Below are 15,168 nucleotides of genomic sequence, written 5' to 3' on the forward strand. Positions count from 1 at the left end.
TTTACTTGCATTGGAGAGCCCCTTTGACCTCTTTGTGGGTTCACAGCAATAGCTTCCAAATACAAATGCCACACCTGGAATCAACTCCAGACCTTTTACCTGCTTGATAGATGATGGATTAGCGAGGGAATAGCCCATGCAGCCCATTAAATAGCTTTTGAGAAAATTGTCCAATTACCTTTGGTCCGTTGAAAAGAGGCAGCTTTTAATGCCATCTCCTTGTGTTTCTTCATTCAAAATTGCCTCCCAAAATTATAATTAGACTGTTTGAAAAATCTCCCCCTGTATACCTACTTATGCACCCCCCTGTAATAACGTATTTCAGGAATAGTAAAAAGTTGTTGTTTTTTTTATGGCTGAGATTACCTTCATAATCTCTTGCTGATGGCCCTGATTTGTAAAAAAGGCGCAGCATCAGGGTCAACTACATATTTGTTCTTTTTTTCAGCGCCTCACCTAGTAAGACCGAACTAATTCATAGCTCGATAGGATATTCTTGACATGTCTCTTTTTGAATGTATTACTGCAAAAATTATGAAGATGAAACAACCCTTGTGACTATATGACAATGAAGCAACATAGGTGAAACTTAATAGTATTACAGCAGGTGTCATTACATATAGGCCGGGTTCACACGGAATGGATACGCCGCATAAAAGCACGCAGCGTATCTGTCCTACGCGCCATAGGAATTTACGGGCGAAAAACCACAACAAACTGTGGTGCAGTTTTTCGCCCAGAATGTCCGTTGCGGAAAACTGCAGCACCAGCCGGACTGATAGCAGGCCGGGCTCCCGGGATAATGTTTCATCCCAGGAGACCGCTGAAGCCTCTAATCGGCATCCCAGGAGGCCGGCTTTCTAATGTCACCCAGGCCGGCCTCCTCGGATGACGTTTTATCCCATGTGACCGCAGCTTCAGCCTGAAAGAACACAGACATTTTTTTTTCTGAATTGCGTTTTTTTGCAGCGGGATCACTGCAAACCCACCGCAAAAAAACGCAACAACTGCTATTTGTTGCGGGATTTAGCTCCCCATTGAATTCAATGGGGAATTTCCACAACAAATAAGCAGCGTTTACGCAAGTACAATTGACATGCGGAATAAATTTCCACACCGCAGGTCAATTTCTGAATGTTTTTTTCCGCTCAGTATTTACACAGCGTGTGGATGAGATTTGTTCAATCTCATCCACTTTGCTGCTACTGTATGCTGCTGCGTTTTTTCCGTCCGCAATTCCAGACGGAAAAAACAAAGCAATTCCACGAATGAACAAGCCCATACTGTACCATTTGCAGGACAGCTCTGAAGGTCATATCCACTGATACAATGGTAGGTTCACGCCAGTCTATGACAGGTCTGATATTCATAAGGCGAGGAGATTGCTCCAGGACACCAATTCTGTCTGTTACATTGTAATATCCACATATATCTTGGCCATACGTCACAACTGTTTAAAAAAACAATACATTATATTAGAATCAGATAGCAAAAGTTACACACCCTTTTTTTAGCCTTGTATAACCTTAAAAATCCATCAAACTAATTGTTAAACATTATCAACCTAGAAATCTCATTCAATAAATAGGATACCTCTAATATAAAACAAATATTCACACATTAATCAAACAAACGCATATATTTCTAAAATATAATATATACAAAGTATGTCACACAAAAAAAAAGAAACATGCAAAATTTATTTTAAAATCCGGTAACAAAAATCACAAAAAATAAATAAATCCGTAAATCAGTAGCTGGGCCAGTGAATAGATCGGGGTGGTCGCATAGGTTGCATCACTTGTAACTATTGAAAAGGGGGGGGGGCCACTGGCCCAGGCAACTGGAGCTTTCAGCCTGGATCCCATTATTGGTGATGGATCCTATGGAAAGGCAGCTGCACAGGATGCAGATATAGTGCATTCCCACCTTTATTGGTTACACTGTGTTATTTTGGTACGTTAAGGCAATGCTATTTGGGCACTGGGTGTTTTTTTTGTACACTGTATCACTTATTATTTGTATTATATTTGCAAACCGTAGGACGTCATGAGTTATACAATGTAGAAAAATAGAGGTTGAATCGTCCAATCTTTATTTCTTATAGATGAAAACATTGTATAGCGACATCAGGGGGTGGGTATAGGGAGCCTACGCGTTTCTGACAGTTCCTCTGTCCTTACTCATGGCTTGTGTGTGCTGTAGAACAACAAGTCTCATATAGCACAGGTGCCCTATCAGATTCAAACAGGGGCGGGAAATAGTGTGTATATATAATATGATTGGTCTGGCTTCAACATGTGACACCACAACTCCCATTAAGGGGAAAGCATCACTATGCCTAGTGGAAGACGTCACACTGCATTTGAATAAGGATGGAATTGTTCAATGATGTATTTCCGTCATATTGCTACAAATATTAAAGGGAACCTGTCAGTAGCATGTCACCTATTAAACCAGCAATACCTGTGAAGTGGGTGAAAAATCATTTTTATGTAACCCATAATTATCTTCTAAGTAACACTCTGTACCTATTGTATTCCACTTTTTTAGTGTTCCTGCGCCGTATACTAATGAGCATAGGGGTAATATCTTCATTCCTCAAGCCTTTCTGAGCTAACCCCGCCTCCTTACTTTGATTGACAGGTCCTCGCCTCCCCCAGCTCACACAAAATCCCGCGCTTGCGCATCGATGTTCTGATCTTGCGCATGCGCACTACCGGACACCATAGCGGCGCATGCTTAGTAACTAGATTTGAGGCCCAGAGGAAGCAGGGAAGGGTATCGGACCATACATGACGGGCACATGCACGCTATCTCAGATGAAATTTTGGCATTCAGGGTGGGCCAGATTTCGGCGGTGGGCGGGCATAAGAAGAGGAAGGAGTTTAGGAGAGAGGATAACGGCAATGAAATGCTGGTGACAGGCTCCCTTTAGCCCATGTCGCCACATCTCCTCATCGAAAATGCAAATGTGCGGTGTCATTAAGCAGAGTTATGCCGATCAGACATGACTATACATCCCCTCTGTCAGGATATCATGTGACCGTTCAGATGCTCTTATTGCCGGACATGTGGCAGATGCATTTAACCCTAATCCTGCTGTTATATTTTTGGTTATTTGTGGGCTACTATACTCTATGCATTTAACAGACCTATATGAGTCGTCTTGTTCAACAAATAAAACAGCTTAAAAACGGGAAACATGCAAAATTTACAAAGACATACTGACAATGTTATTCTTATTGGACCCCTAAGAAAATACTTTAAAGCCAAGTACTCAAACACTGAAAAACACCTGATGGACTTCTCACTGTATGACCTTAGTGACTCCAAGTGTAACTCCTCCAATGGTTGCTTTCTGTTAATCACTATAACCGCTCTTTTTCCTCAATAGTGGACTATAAGTTCCTTCTTTAAAATCAAACCTGCAGGAAACCTTGTGTTGAGATGGTAAATTCAGAAGGCCTCCCTGCATAAAAGGGTGCGCCTCCGGTCACCACCTCTAATGGAATTTCTAACTCTTCCTATAGCATATGCCCGGAAAGGCTTTGTTGATCTATCATTGTATGTTATGAAGTGTCTTGCCGCATTTAATATATTCAAAATTTTTGGATTAGAAATGTACCCCAGATGATCAAGTATTCTGGTCTTAAACTTTTTGGTTGTTTATCCCACATACTTATGCCCTAGCTACATTGTATAAGAAGTATTGATAACATAACATGTTCAGAGTCCTAAAAAAACAAAAACGTGCCAATGACAGATGCCAAATACCAGAAAAAAGTCACCCAAGGTACATGAAGTCACCCAAGAAATCACATCACTCACCCCTAGCCTAATAAAAAGGGCCAGCCAACAGCAATATACCCCCAATACGCATGTATAAAAGCAGAGCAAGCAACATATAATAAATATGTATCATTAGTACTAAGGTTTAGAGTAGGAAACCAGGAGTGTTCCTGCCTGTTAAGGAGACCATAATACCCATTAATATTTACATGGTCCACTATGACCAGAAAGGTAAAGAAAGGGGCATCTATATTTTTGGGGTGCGCAGAGTTCCAATTGAGAGAGCTCTTCCAGTCTACCCACTTGTGCAATGGTTTCCAGTGAAGGCAGATTGTCGTTTTTGCTACTTGGAGACAGTGACCCCATAGATATTTATGTGGAGATCTAAACTCTGGGGGTATATGATTCATGAACATGTCTTTAGGGGAAGTGAGACTGTGGTATCACATATAAAGCACACTGGCATCTCATATGCATTCATATTCCCATCAAGTGTGTAGTTATGAGTCTTCATCTCTATCATAGCGCCAACATGTGGCAGGGTTCTTGCGGTAAATGTTATGTAGGTTGTGGCTGTTTTGGACCAGGATGCAGTGAGCTTATATGAGCCAATAAAGCATAAAATAATTAACTTTACTAGTATAACACCAACGATAATACTGTACCCCGTGAACAAGAATTTGGAAAAGAAAGGAGAATGTTCATACATTTGAGGAACTCATTAAAATGTATTCGTATTACGGAATGTCATGGCATATCCTAGTGAGCCAACCTCTGGGACCCCCACCGATCCTGACAAAAAAAAAAGTCAGGTGCGAGTGTATGGGGCAGTACTGCAATTCTTTACACAAGTAGGTCGCCGAAATGCCACTATCCTGGGAAAAAATTTGTAGGAGCCACACCACTAAACTAGGGCTGTGGCCCCTTCATTCTGAGGATAGAGGTGGACCTTGGCAATCAAATCCCCACTGATCACCAATTGATGGCAGATCCTAGTGACAACAGTAGGGAAACTCCTTTAAAGGGAACCTGTCACCAGCATTTCAGCTATTGAACTTTACTTATCCCTCACTGGCTGCTGCAATAAAAAGTTCATTGGCGTTATCCCCTCTCCTAAACGCCTCCTCTGACTGTAAATAACGGTCTGCAAACATTTTGCGCTTTTTATCGTAATAATCCGGTGTCCCTTTGTGCGCACACACACCAGAAGAGGACATCAATGCACAAGTGTGAGGTTTTGTGTGCTGGGGAAGGTCGAGGTGCTGTCACTCAAAAGTAAGGAGGCGGGGTAAACTCGGAAAGACTTGAAGATATGACTCTTTTATGCTCATTAGCATATGGTGCGGGAACACTAAAAAGCTGAATACTAAAGATACAGAGCCAACTAAAAAGACAATTATAGGTTATATAGAAATTATTTTTCACCCACTACCACCAGGTATTGCTGGTTTAATAGGTGAAATGCTGGTGACAGGTTCCCTTTAAATGTGTTCACATATTTGATATTTGTGATATCATTATAATTGGTATGTTGTACAATAAGTGCCGCTCAGCCGATGAAGCACCATGTTTACTAATAGGGAGTGGGACAGTTAGAAAGTATGAAACGTATACATATCTACCCTCAAAATCATCTTCAGGTGACAATAAAAAATATATATGAGGATTTCATAACTGTAGATGTTAATGGAAATAAAAATCTCAAATTACGTCACTTATTCTCATCTCAGTTTGGAAATTTATTCTCATTGTGATTTTCTCACTTAGCAAAAAAAAGAAAAGATAGAAAACCAGTAACAAAAAAAGTGTAAATATTATTATTTGAAAAAGAAAAAGTTTGTAGTTCAGCTCACCTTTGGCGTTTGGACTGTGAGGCTTGAATGAGGTGATGCACGAACTAGTTCGTTGAGCCGATTTCAGGTGCAGACTTGTATGGTTGGAATAGGGAGAAGCTCCAGCAACCGCATGGTAGATAGAAGTTAAAAACAAAAAATGCGTTTCGGACACTCTGCGTGTCCTCAGCTACGACTAAGCACATACGGGGTGTCCGAAATGCGTCAGCAGTTTTCTTCCATTTTTTATAAGTGCACCTTTTGGTTTTTATCATGTTTTTTCATTAAAAATTAGTTTTTAAGTTCTATCTTCCATGCGGTTGCTGGAGCATCTCTCTATTCCAAGTATATAAATATTATTATGCTATAAAAATGTATTGCAACTATAAAATTATGTCGCTATAAAAATATAATTTTCTACTATGCTGTATTAGGGCATATGGACATCATAGAGAGGTGTGCCCTGATTGGGACCACCCCTGTTTGAGTCAGAGTGGAGAACCGCTAAGTAAGAGTGGGTCCCCTCTGGCGGACATGACTGATCCATGTATTTGACGGTCAACAATTTATGGTGACTGTCTTTAGAGAAGCGATTGTCTTCATTGGAGAATCTCTCTAAATGCATAAATAGTAATTTCATTCTATAAATTTATTGTTAGAATTTACTCATTTATAAGTGGGAATAACCCAATCATAAACCTTCAATATAATTTCCCTGCTGATGCGTTGTGAATCTATAAGCACAAAACAGCAACCTGGATTCTGTAGAAAGTGTTGCCAGCAGGTGAACCATCATAATAATGCATCACAGTAGTCCTACTAAAATCCAACTGTAGGAAAGATGTGTTCATTTATATAAAATATAAGTATATAGTTTACATATAAGCCTTATTAAAGAAAAACAGTAAATAAAATCAATAAAATTGGAACAGAAAACTACTACAATACAAAATTCTGACGTTCATAAATCTGCAGCTTCTGCGTCTTTCCAAATACAGCGCCACTTTTATCCATGGGCTGTTATTGGTATTGCAGTTTAGTACTCTGATAAGCTCCAGTATGGAGTTACAATGTCTTACCGCACATATTACAAGAAATATAAGGCATTTAAACAGGGTAACTTACCGCACAAAAGAACCATAAGAAGAAGAGACCCCTGCATTTCAGATGCGGTCCTGAGAACTAGAGATACCAGCTCCCTCCAGATCTCATTGTAAATCTGGAAACTTTTGGCATACCAAAATCAAGTAGTTGAACTGGACAAGCAACTTATATTGGAGTACATGTTCTTCTGCAGGAACAGGAATCTGAGGATGGGACCGAGATAGTCGAATGCATAGAGCAGATTCTATTAGGTAGACAACACTGAAGCCACAACTGTACATTAATATAACATATGCTTACCTGGGAGTGGTAAAGAGGAGGGAGAGGGGAGGAGGCGAAACCAGAAGCGAAAAATGATAGCTAAATGCATTTTTTTGTTCCTTTGTTTAAAAAAAAAAAATAAAAAAAAAAAGTTCATTCAGATGGAAAATATGGAGAAAAAAAAGAACAGAGTAGAGTGATGAAATGGATACCAAGGATCATATTGCTATATACTGTATGTCTTGGGTTGTCCCCATCAGATATTGAAAATACAAAATGATGTAATAATACAAAAAAAGGAAAAAGGACTACCCAGTTTAGAGATATGTTCCATAATAGTAATGTGGATTAGACGACATGGACAAAATTCTTACTTTTGTAGTATGGGACGATCTTCTGGTAATGTCCCTGATTGACATAAAAGTGGAGCAGATTTATCTATGTGTCACAGCTATATAACTAGAGCAGGAGGCTCCTGAACACTGCTTCATGTGACTTGTTCCATATTTATTAGTTTAAGAGGTTTCCCCCTAAAGGACATTGATGACATATCCACAGGATACGTCATCAACGACACATAGATGTGGGTCCCACCCTTGGATCCCGCACCTATCTCTAGAACGGGGTCCCCTAAACCCCGTTTTAGCCTTTTGTGATCACGCTGACTCCCGGCCACTGAATGATTACATGGCCGGGAGTTACGGAAACAGCGTTTACAGGGAGATGTGCTGCCGACAATGATAATGTGTAACTTTTTTAAAACGATACGATCAGCAGATGAACAAGCGTTGGCTCGTTCATCTGCTAATCGCTGCCCTGTTTACCCAGGGGAATTATCGGCAACGAGCGTTCTATGAATACTTGTCTGCCCGATAACCGCCCAGTGTAAAAGGGCCTTTATTCAAACCTCCAAATTTAAAGTTTTATATCACTGAAGCTAAGTTCACACTGCATTCAGGATTTATGAAATCTCCCGGCGTATACGATGAATGTAAAGACCAGACATATTCCACCATATGCCATGCAATGACATAAATCATGCATAGTCTGCTAAGTAAGAAGAAAAAAATCACCTAGTATAAAATTTTTTGCGGTGGGCAATTCTATAAGAAAGCGCAGCAGGCTGCACTTTCCTACACAGTTAAAAAAGAAAAGTATACCAATTATATACCGGTCTGGCAGATGCCAAAAGGACATATTTTGGGATTTGTCAGCTCTGAAGGGCCCTATGGATATGTTGAGTGTATGTGCCAGGAGCTTTCACGAACATACAGGGTCAACACAGGCTAAACTAAATAAGGCTCTCCTCACATATGTGTCAGAGCCTCCATCACAGATTCCGTTATATTTGCCGAACAGAATAGCGCAGCATACAGCTCTATTTTGTCTGGCAAAATGACGGAAACCTGACGAAAACAATGGGTTCTTTCGGGCGTCATTGGTTTCCATTATGCAACCGATCCGGCCCTTCCCTCTTTCTTATTTCTCTGTTCCTATGATGGTACAAACAAACAAACAAACAAACAAACAAACAAACAGAAAAGTGAGTGCAGATGTGAACAGAGCCTCAGTTCCTAAGATGTACAGCTGTAGTAATCTATAATTTGACAGTTAACGCGTTAAATACACTGTGGGAAGTACCTTTACTTTTCCAATGCATTTTAATGGCTTTTGTTGTGTTAGGTGATAAGTTATCACACTGCAGTAAGTTATCAGTGGGTTTTCCAGCCACTAAAAATCAATAGCTGATGGGATGGGGTCCAACTCCCGGGAACCCTGCCGATCAACTGTTTTGAAGGGGCCACATCGATTGTACGAGCGCTGCTTCCCCTTAATTTCTTCTTGCTCACTGTGAATCGTCGACACGCATTTGAAGTGAATGGGAGAAAAGGCTGCAATATCTGTGAATTGCCTCTAAATGAAGGAGAATCACCGCAAGAAATGAAGGGGAAGCAGCACTCACACAAGCGCTGCGGCCCTTCAAAACAGGTGATCGGTGGGGGTCCTGAAAGTCGGACCTCGACCCATCCGCTATTGATGGCCTGTCCTGAGGATTCCTTTAAAATTTGCTACATCTGTATTGTCACAATATGAATTAACCTAGGACCCAAAAATAAGGTTGTGCAACTGTCTAAAATATGGGAACAAACCCCTGTCAGCCCCATTAGACAAATTATTTCTGTGTCTGTAGTCAGGATTTATAGACATAAATTGGAGACACAAGGAAAAAGAAGTCATCACCCACTTGCACTAGTCTACCTTTGTATTCTGAGCTTATTTACTTACATAACCAGACAACTACAGTATTATCAACAGTGTCAACTCCCCTCTCTTGTTGGAAAAAATACATCCAAACGGTGTAATAAAAAAGAAACCTAGGAAAAAACTTGACTCGTACAAGCTCAGTGAGAAAACAATATTTATTGAATTTGGGCTGTTTGTAAAACTATACAAATTTACAGCATAGTGCAAATAGGTCTCATTAGTGCATCAGATTCAAGTAGAGCTACAATGTATACAGAGCTACCAGTCACAACTATGGAGTATATACAGCAAAGAGGCAGGCGCAGGTAAGGGGAACATATATGGGAGGTACAGTCTTAGAAAATGTAAGGAAATGTCAAAATTTCCATCACCACGTAATGTATATAATATTTAATTGGGTAAGTAACAATCACAGAGTATATACGTCGATCCAATAGATTGACCGAACTGCTGTCAGTCACATTCACATATGACATTTTTATATGGCTGTCACTCACAATTATGTTGTGTCCATATTTATTATAAACACCATCAAAATTCTGAGCAGTTGATAGCCAGCTTGTATACAGCGCCTAAATGCAGATGTATCAAAGCTTGTTGGACATTGTCACAGTGGAGTTTGGTAGGTATAAGTTTGGGTGATTGGAAGCCAACCCTTGGGGAAAAAAAAAGATTTTTGAAATTTTTGCCCAGAGGGTCACTTTAAGGCTAGGGCTACCTATAGGCATTTGGTTGCGCAGGGTAAAATGACGAGATTACTCCAACCTCAGTGTTTCCCCAATGTGATAATCACAAAGAGTCTGAAGTGTTGGATATTTTGCAACAATTAGAGGGTTATCTGTGACCTTGTTTCCCATTGGGAAAGACTGAGGTTGTCTTTCGATTTTTACTGTGCTTTGCACGTGACCAAATGTCACCATGCAGCTCTTGCCAAATTGCTTGCACAATTTTCATAAACGTCCTTATCGAAGTCTACGAAGGCACAACACGGCTACAGCGCAAACAACTTTGTGATCATGGAAGGTGAATACATTAATATTATAATTCCTAAACTGTAGCAAGATGGTAAAAAAAAAATCTTGACCTGATGAGGATGATCTTGTAAGGCGTTTGTTAATGCACCAGTCCCATAAATAAGAACACAAGGGTTATCCAAACCTCAAGCACTCAGCCCTTCAATGCACACTGGAAATTGCAATGCTTGCTAAGAAATATAAGACAAGCAAAAACGATCAACTTTTTAATATAACACTACACCTCAAATCTTAACATACTTTGGTAAAAATAGTATCGGCATGTAGATTATATATCCATGTTTACAGCTGTGTATTTTCCAAGACTGGTAGTCTCGTTGACTATTGGATTTCTAAGAGCAGGGACATTTGTATAGAGAATATGAGATTTAGCTGTGGGACTAGTGCATTAGCCGCCTTTAATCATAGGGTTAACTGAGATTGACAGTCAATGAAAAGACAGTACACCCCAAATGATATGAACGTTTAGCAAACGCTGGGTGTTCCAACTACTGATGCCCTGGTTTTAAAGTAAATGGGGGATGATAAGAAGTCACTATGTAATGTAAGAAGCAACGGAATATTTTCCATAGGCTATTTCTAATGTGGGCATTTTAGGGCCCATTCCAGACTTTTTAGGTTTTTGTAGCATTATAAGATGAATCATAACTATTTTCCTTTAAAATCAATAACTCTCACAATTATATATTTGGTATGTGACTTTGTATAAAAAAGATGGCTGAAGTCAAAATGGCTGCCATCTTTCACTAGTGCAGAGGTTTTATGCCTAATGCACACGATCGTTGTATGCCGACTGGGTTCCGCCCGTGATCCGTGGAAAGATAGTACATGTCCTATCTGTCCACAGGTTGGAGAGTCGGGTCCGTTTTCACAGGCCCAATTCACCCGCTAAAGTGAAGGGGTCTGTGAAAACTATCGAGTGCCACTCGGATTCCCGTGAAAAACGATCCGAGTGGCACTCGGTCGTGTGCAACTGGCATTAGTCTCTGGTCACACTAGTGTCATGGCTTCCATGACAGCTATGATAGATATGTCGTCAAGGTAAAGTGCAGAGAACAGGTTGGTTGTAGCAGCACAACGACAGTCCATAGATGCAACAATCCATCCAGACAAGTCAGTCCTCACCCAACTACCAAAAATCCACAAAAGAGCCAATGGCCATCAGCATCAATTTAAGCTTCTTTATAAAATGTACAAATAAAAAGCAACGTGCCGGCCTCTGCTGTGAAAGGCCTAAAAAAAAGGGCTTAAATATTTGTATTTTTGGTAAGTTTTACACCTGAATAAAGAATGTTAAAGTTATACTGACGTCCATTGGCTTTTTTCTGGACTTGTTTTTTAACCGATCCCAACAAATCTTGACAGATCCTATTGACTATTAATAGGGTCCGTCATTTATATGTCAGGATTCCCATATTTTTTATGCTGCTGCAGATTTGCTATTCTTGTTGTTAAAAACTGAACCCTGATGGAAAATGGTAACCCTAAATGGGAAACCGCAAGTGTGAAGAGAGCCTTTTATTCTCCGTCACAAGACTTCCAAGCCATGGAAAAAGCTAAAATATTGAAAAATGGTAAAATAACAAGATACAGAGTGGGGTGTGTGCCATATCAGGGACCTCAGAGCAATCATACAATAAACCTCATGTATATAAGACAAAAAGTGGAGGCGTTGTCCTTAGCAGCCAACCAGATCTTTTCTTCTGTTTACCTTCCTGCACTGTTAAACTGAAAGCTAGAATCTGATTGGTTGCTATGGGTAACTGCTTCACTTTTTTTCTGCACTCCGAACCTCAGGTCTCCATACTGTCTCAGGGGAAAGCACCTCCATCAACCAATCAAAGTCCATGTTTTATGTTTGACAAAATGAAAGCTAAACTCTGATTGGTTGCTATGGACACTATTCCCCTGAGACAGTTATGATACGGGAGACTGTGTATTATGTACGAATTAAAGCATATCTCCCGCTCCTTTTGTTAATCCCACAAAATAAGCAGTTGAATCCAGTTTAGTGCTATTGGAAATGTACACAACCCATGTCAGTAGTGGAAAAGAACCTGCCCAGGAAGCAGTAAGGCAGGGTAGATGGCAAAGCAGCAAATTAACCCTTAATGGTATAAAAGGTGCCCTGGTGTTGAAAGGGTTAACATATAGAATGGGGTCAAGTTACAACGAAATCCAGAAATATATGAAAGGAGCAAATGAAAGTTCTAATATATCATTATAATGTTCTGAAAGTTAAACGCAAGTATATATTAATATAATCTGGATCTATATATATATCTACACATGTATATCTATATGAAAGGAACAAAGCTCAACTTTGTTAAGAAAAAAACCTAAAAAACAACAATATCTGACCTTAGTTTTCAAAAACTAAAAGCAAATATTACCAGTGCTTCCCAGAATTCTTAGCGGCTCACGGCAGGAAACTCTTACATTCAGCGGCACCCCATTACCTTCCTCACCGGGGCAGAAGAAAGGAACACTGGGGTCTAACGGGATCATTTTAATAATGCAAAATAGGCCATATATGGCATTAACCCCTTGAAAGCCAGGAGAAATGTACTATTCATGTGCAAAGCATTGATGGCTCTGAAGTGGTTATACATTTTGAATCCCGTTACTTTTCATACATTCATGCCTGGGTGTGTTTTACAAACACCCAGAATCCACCGCTCCCCTGCTGAAAATGAACCTTTCTGCAATATATATTAATATGGTACATCGTAAAATTAAAACGGTTCAGACCCAAAGAACTGGAAGAACTGACATTAAAACTTTTTTGTTCCTCCAAGTCATTGACAGAAGAAATGACATTCAATTTGACTTCTATCAAAACATCTCTTGTGTCCGCAGAGAATAAAGATAAAATAGGTGAATGGACATTATATTTACCTATGGGCCTTGGTTTCTACCAGGAACCCTTGAACCTGAATCCAAGATAGACTATAATATTGCTCATTCCTGGCATCCTATTGCTATGAGAAGATACTGTATACAGTGCAGTAGGTCCATTTTCATCCATTATATATGCAGTGTTCCAGTAAAGTGACACTCTATGTAATACATATATATATTAAGATGTGAAAGTCACTCATTACTCTCCTCTTGAGGGTGTAATCTAAGGGCAGCATCGCCTTGAAGGACCGCACTAGAGAGGTAAGACACCACACTGTCATCTGCACCAAATAGTGACGAGGATCCTGCCAGGTTCACCATCTCTTCCGTCAGGAAAGGTACTGCATTCTCGAGATCTGGTTCTTTTCCTGAGAAACATCAGAAAACGTTATAAATAATGTTATAAATCACGGACATGTAATCATCACAGAGCATTGCAACGATCAGCATAGCTCCACACACAACCAACTGTAATGACGGGGGTGGGGAGAGAGACAAGTGAGCCCTAATCTACCCGCCACTCAGTCCCTGCCTACTTGCAACGACCCACCCTAGGCGACGGTGTACAACTGGGCGACGGTCCCTACGCTCAATAAGTGCACGACAGACAAACAGACAAGGGTACACAGAGCTAGGGGGAGAAAGGGGCAGTTGCCCACGGCAAAACCGTGAGCAACAAGAGAAGTGAACAAGCCGAGTCAAACCAGGAGAGTACGAGGTGCCAAACGCAGAGCAGGAGAGTAGTCAGCAAGCCGGGGTCAATATGAAGCAAGGACAATAGCACAAGAAGCTGCAGCAGGGCCAGGAAACCAAACGAGAAGAATCACAAGCAAAGGAGGAACAGGAAAGGCAGGTATAAATAGACAGAGGGTGGGAGCTAGCTCCGTCTGGCCAGGCTGTGATAGGTTCTCCCACTCCTAAGCCTGCCACCCTGAGTGGTGGAAGATGGAGTCAGTCTCACAGACATAGAAGCAGGTGCAGACTGATTATCTATGGGCGTTAACCCCGATGCTGTGCCTGGCAGATCCTTTACACCAACCATGCCAGCCAGGTGATTTTCCTCTAAAATTTTACTTTTACAAGACTTCGAAGAACAAGTGTTTTTTTTCTTCTTTTTAATCACCCAGAATCCCATGTGTTTTACATAAACAACTATGTGAAAAAGTTGCAGGCATCGCCTATAGTATTGAATCCGAATGCAACTATCTAACAAGAGGCACAATGGGGGCGTTCTATGGATTTGTCTGTTCTACAACTCCATTCGTCAACTAGGCCTGAGATTATAATGCGTTGTTGTTTTTTTGTTCTTTTTTTACATTGCACCATAGTTGCTCCCATAAAATAAATCCTTGCTTGTTCTACTCCCCCTGCTTAGAGCCCTCACACCGCGTCTCGTCAATTTTCAGATGTTTTCGTTGTTTAGACATGGCTCATTCTTGCTGTACATTCTACTTGGGGACACAAGAACAAAGTCCCCATGTTGTTTCCTACTCTTTACAGTATTGGCAAGGGGAGAGCTTAGCAACATTTTCCACTCCTTGGGTCCAATAGCTTGACCATGACCTGCTCATTTTTACTTTGATGTGTTGGCCTTACCTGAGCAAGGAGAGTTGAACTGTGGATTCAACTCTTTAGGAGGCATCTCAGCTACGTTCCTCTCCAGATCCACAGAGAGCTGTTCTATCTGAATAAATACATAACATTATTCCAAACCCTATACATGACAACATGCAGTGTACGTTATGCACTTTTATTGGAAAGCTGTTAAACAATTCTGAGATGCAGATTTTTGAATACTGGAAGTTACTCAAAACTTTCTTAGAAAAGTGAATGGTGGACATTAGAGGAAAGCCCTACATTACAGCCCTATTCAAATTAATTGTACTGCTGTCAACATTGAGCTTAGAGATCTTTAAAGATGCGTAGGTCTCCCAGACAAAACACATAGATCCCAGCTCATACCTTCCTCACTGATGGGA

General features: G+C 40.5%; 2 protein-coding genes across 4 annotated transcripts in view; both read right to left on the bottom strand.

The window, feature by feature from the left end:
* Nucleotides 1–6,786, bottom strand: part of LOC142660534 (5-hydroxytryptamine receptor 3A-like) — a 20,478-nt gene extending 13,692 nt beyond the window's left edge. The window contains exons 1-2 of the mRNA XM_075837148.1: nucleotides 6,750–6,786; nucleotides 1,290–1,450 (exon numbers count right to left, since the gene is read on the bottom strand). Of these exons, the coding sequence (XP_075693263.1) occupies nucleotides 1,290–1,450; nucleotides 6,750–6,786 (198 nt within the window). The remainder of the gene's footprint in view (nucleotides 1–1,289; nucleotides 1,451–6,749) is intronic.
* Nucleotides 6,787–10,429: 3,643 nt separating this feature from the next.
* The window catches only part of HSF4 (heat shock transcription factor 4), a 48,802-nt gene continuing 44,063 nt past the window's right edge, over nucleotides 10,430–15,168 (bottom strand). For all 3 annotated transcript variants that reach the window (XM_075838697.1, XM_075838695.1, XM_075838696.1), the window contains 2 exons: nucleotides 14,786–14,873; nucleotides 10,430–13,557 (listed from right to left, as the gene is read on the bottom strand). In XM_075838697.1, the coding sequence (XP_075694812.1) occupies nucleotides 13,382–13,557; nucleotides 14,786–14,873 (264 nt within the window). In that variant the 3' untranslated portion in view covers nucleotides 10,430–13,381. The remainder of the gene's footprint in view (nucleotides 13,558–14,785; nucleotides 14,874–15,168) is intronic.

This window comes from Rhinoderma darwinii, chromosome 9 (genome assembly GCF_050947455.1).
Source record: "Rhinoderma darwinii isolate aRhiDar2 chromosome 9, aRhiDar2.hap1, whole genome shotgun sequence".
Lineage (NCBI taxonomy): Eukaryota > Metazoa > Chordata > Amphibia > Anura > Rhinodermatidae > Rhinoderma > Rhinoderma darwinii.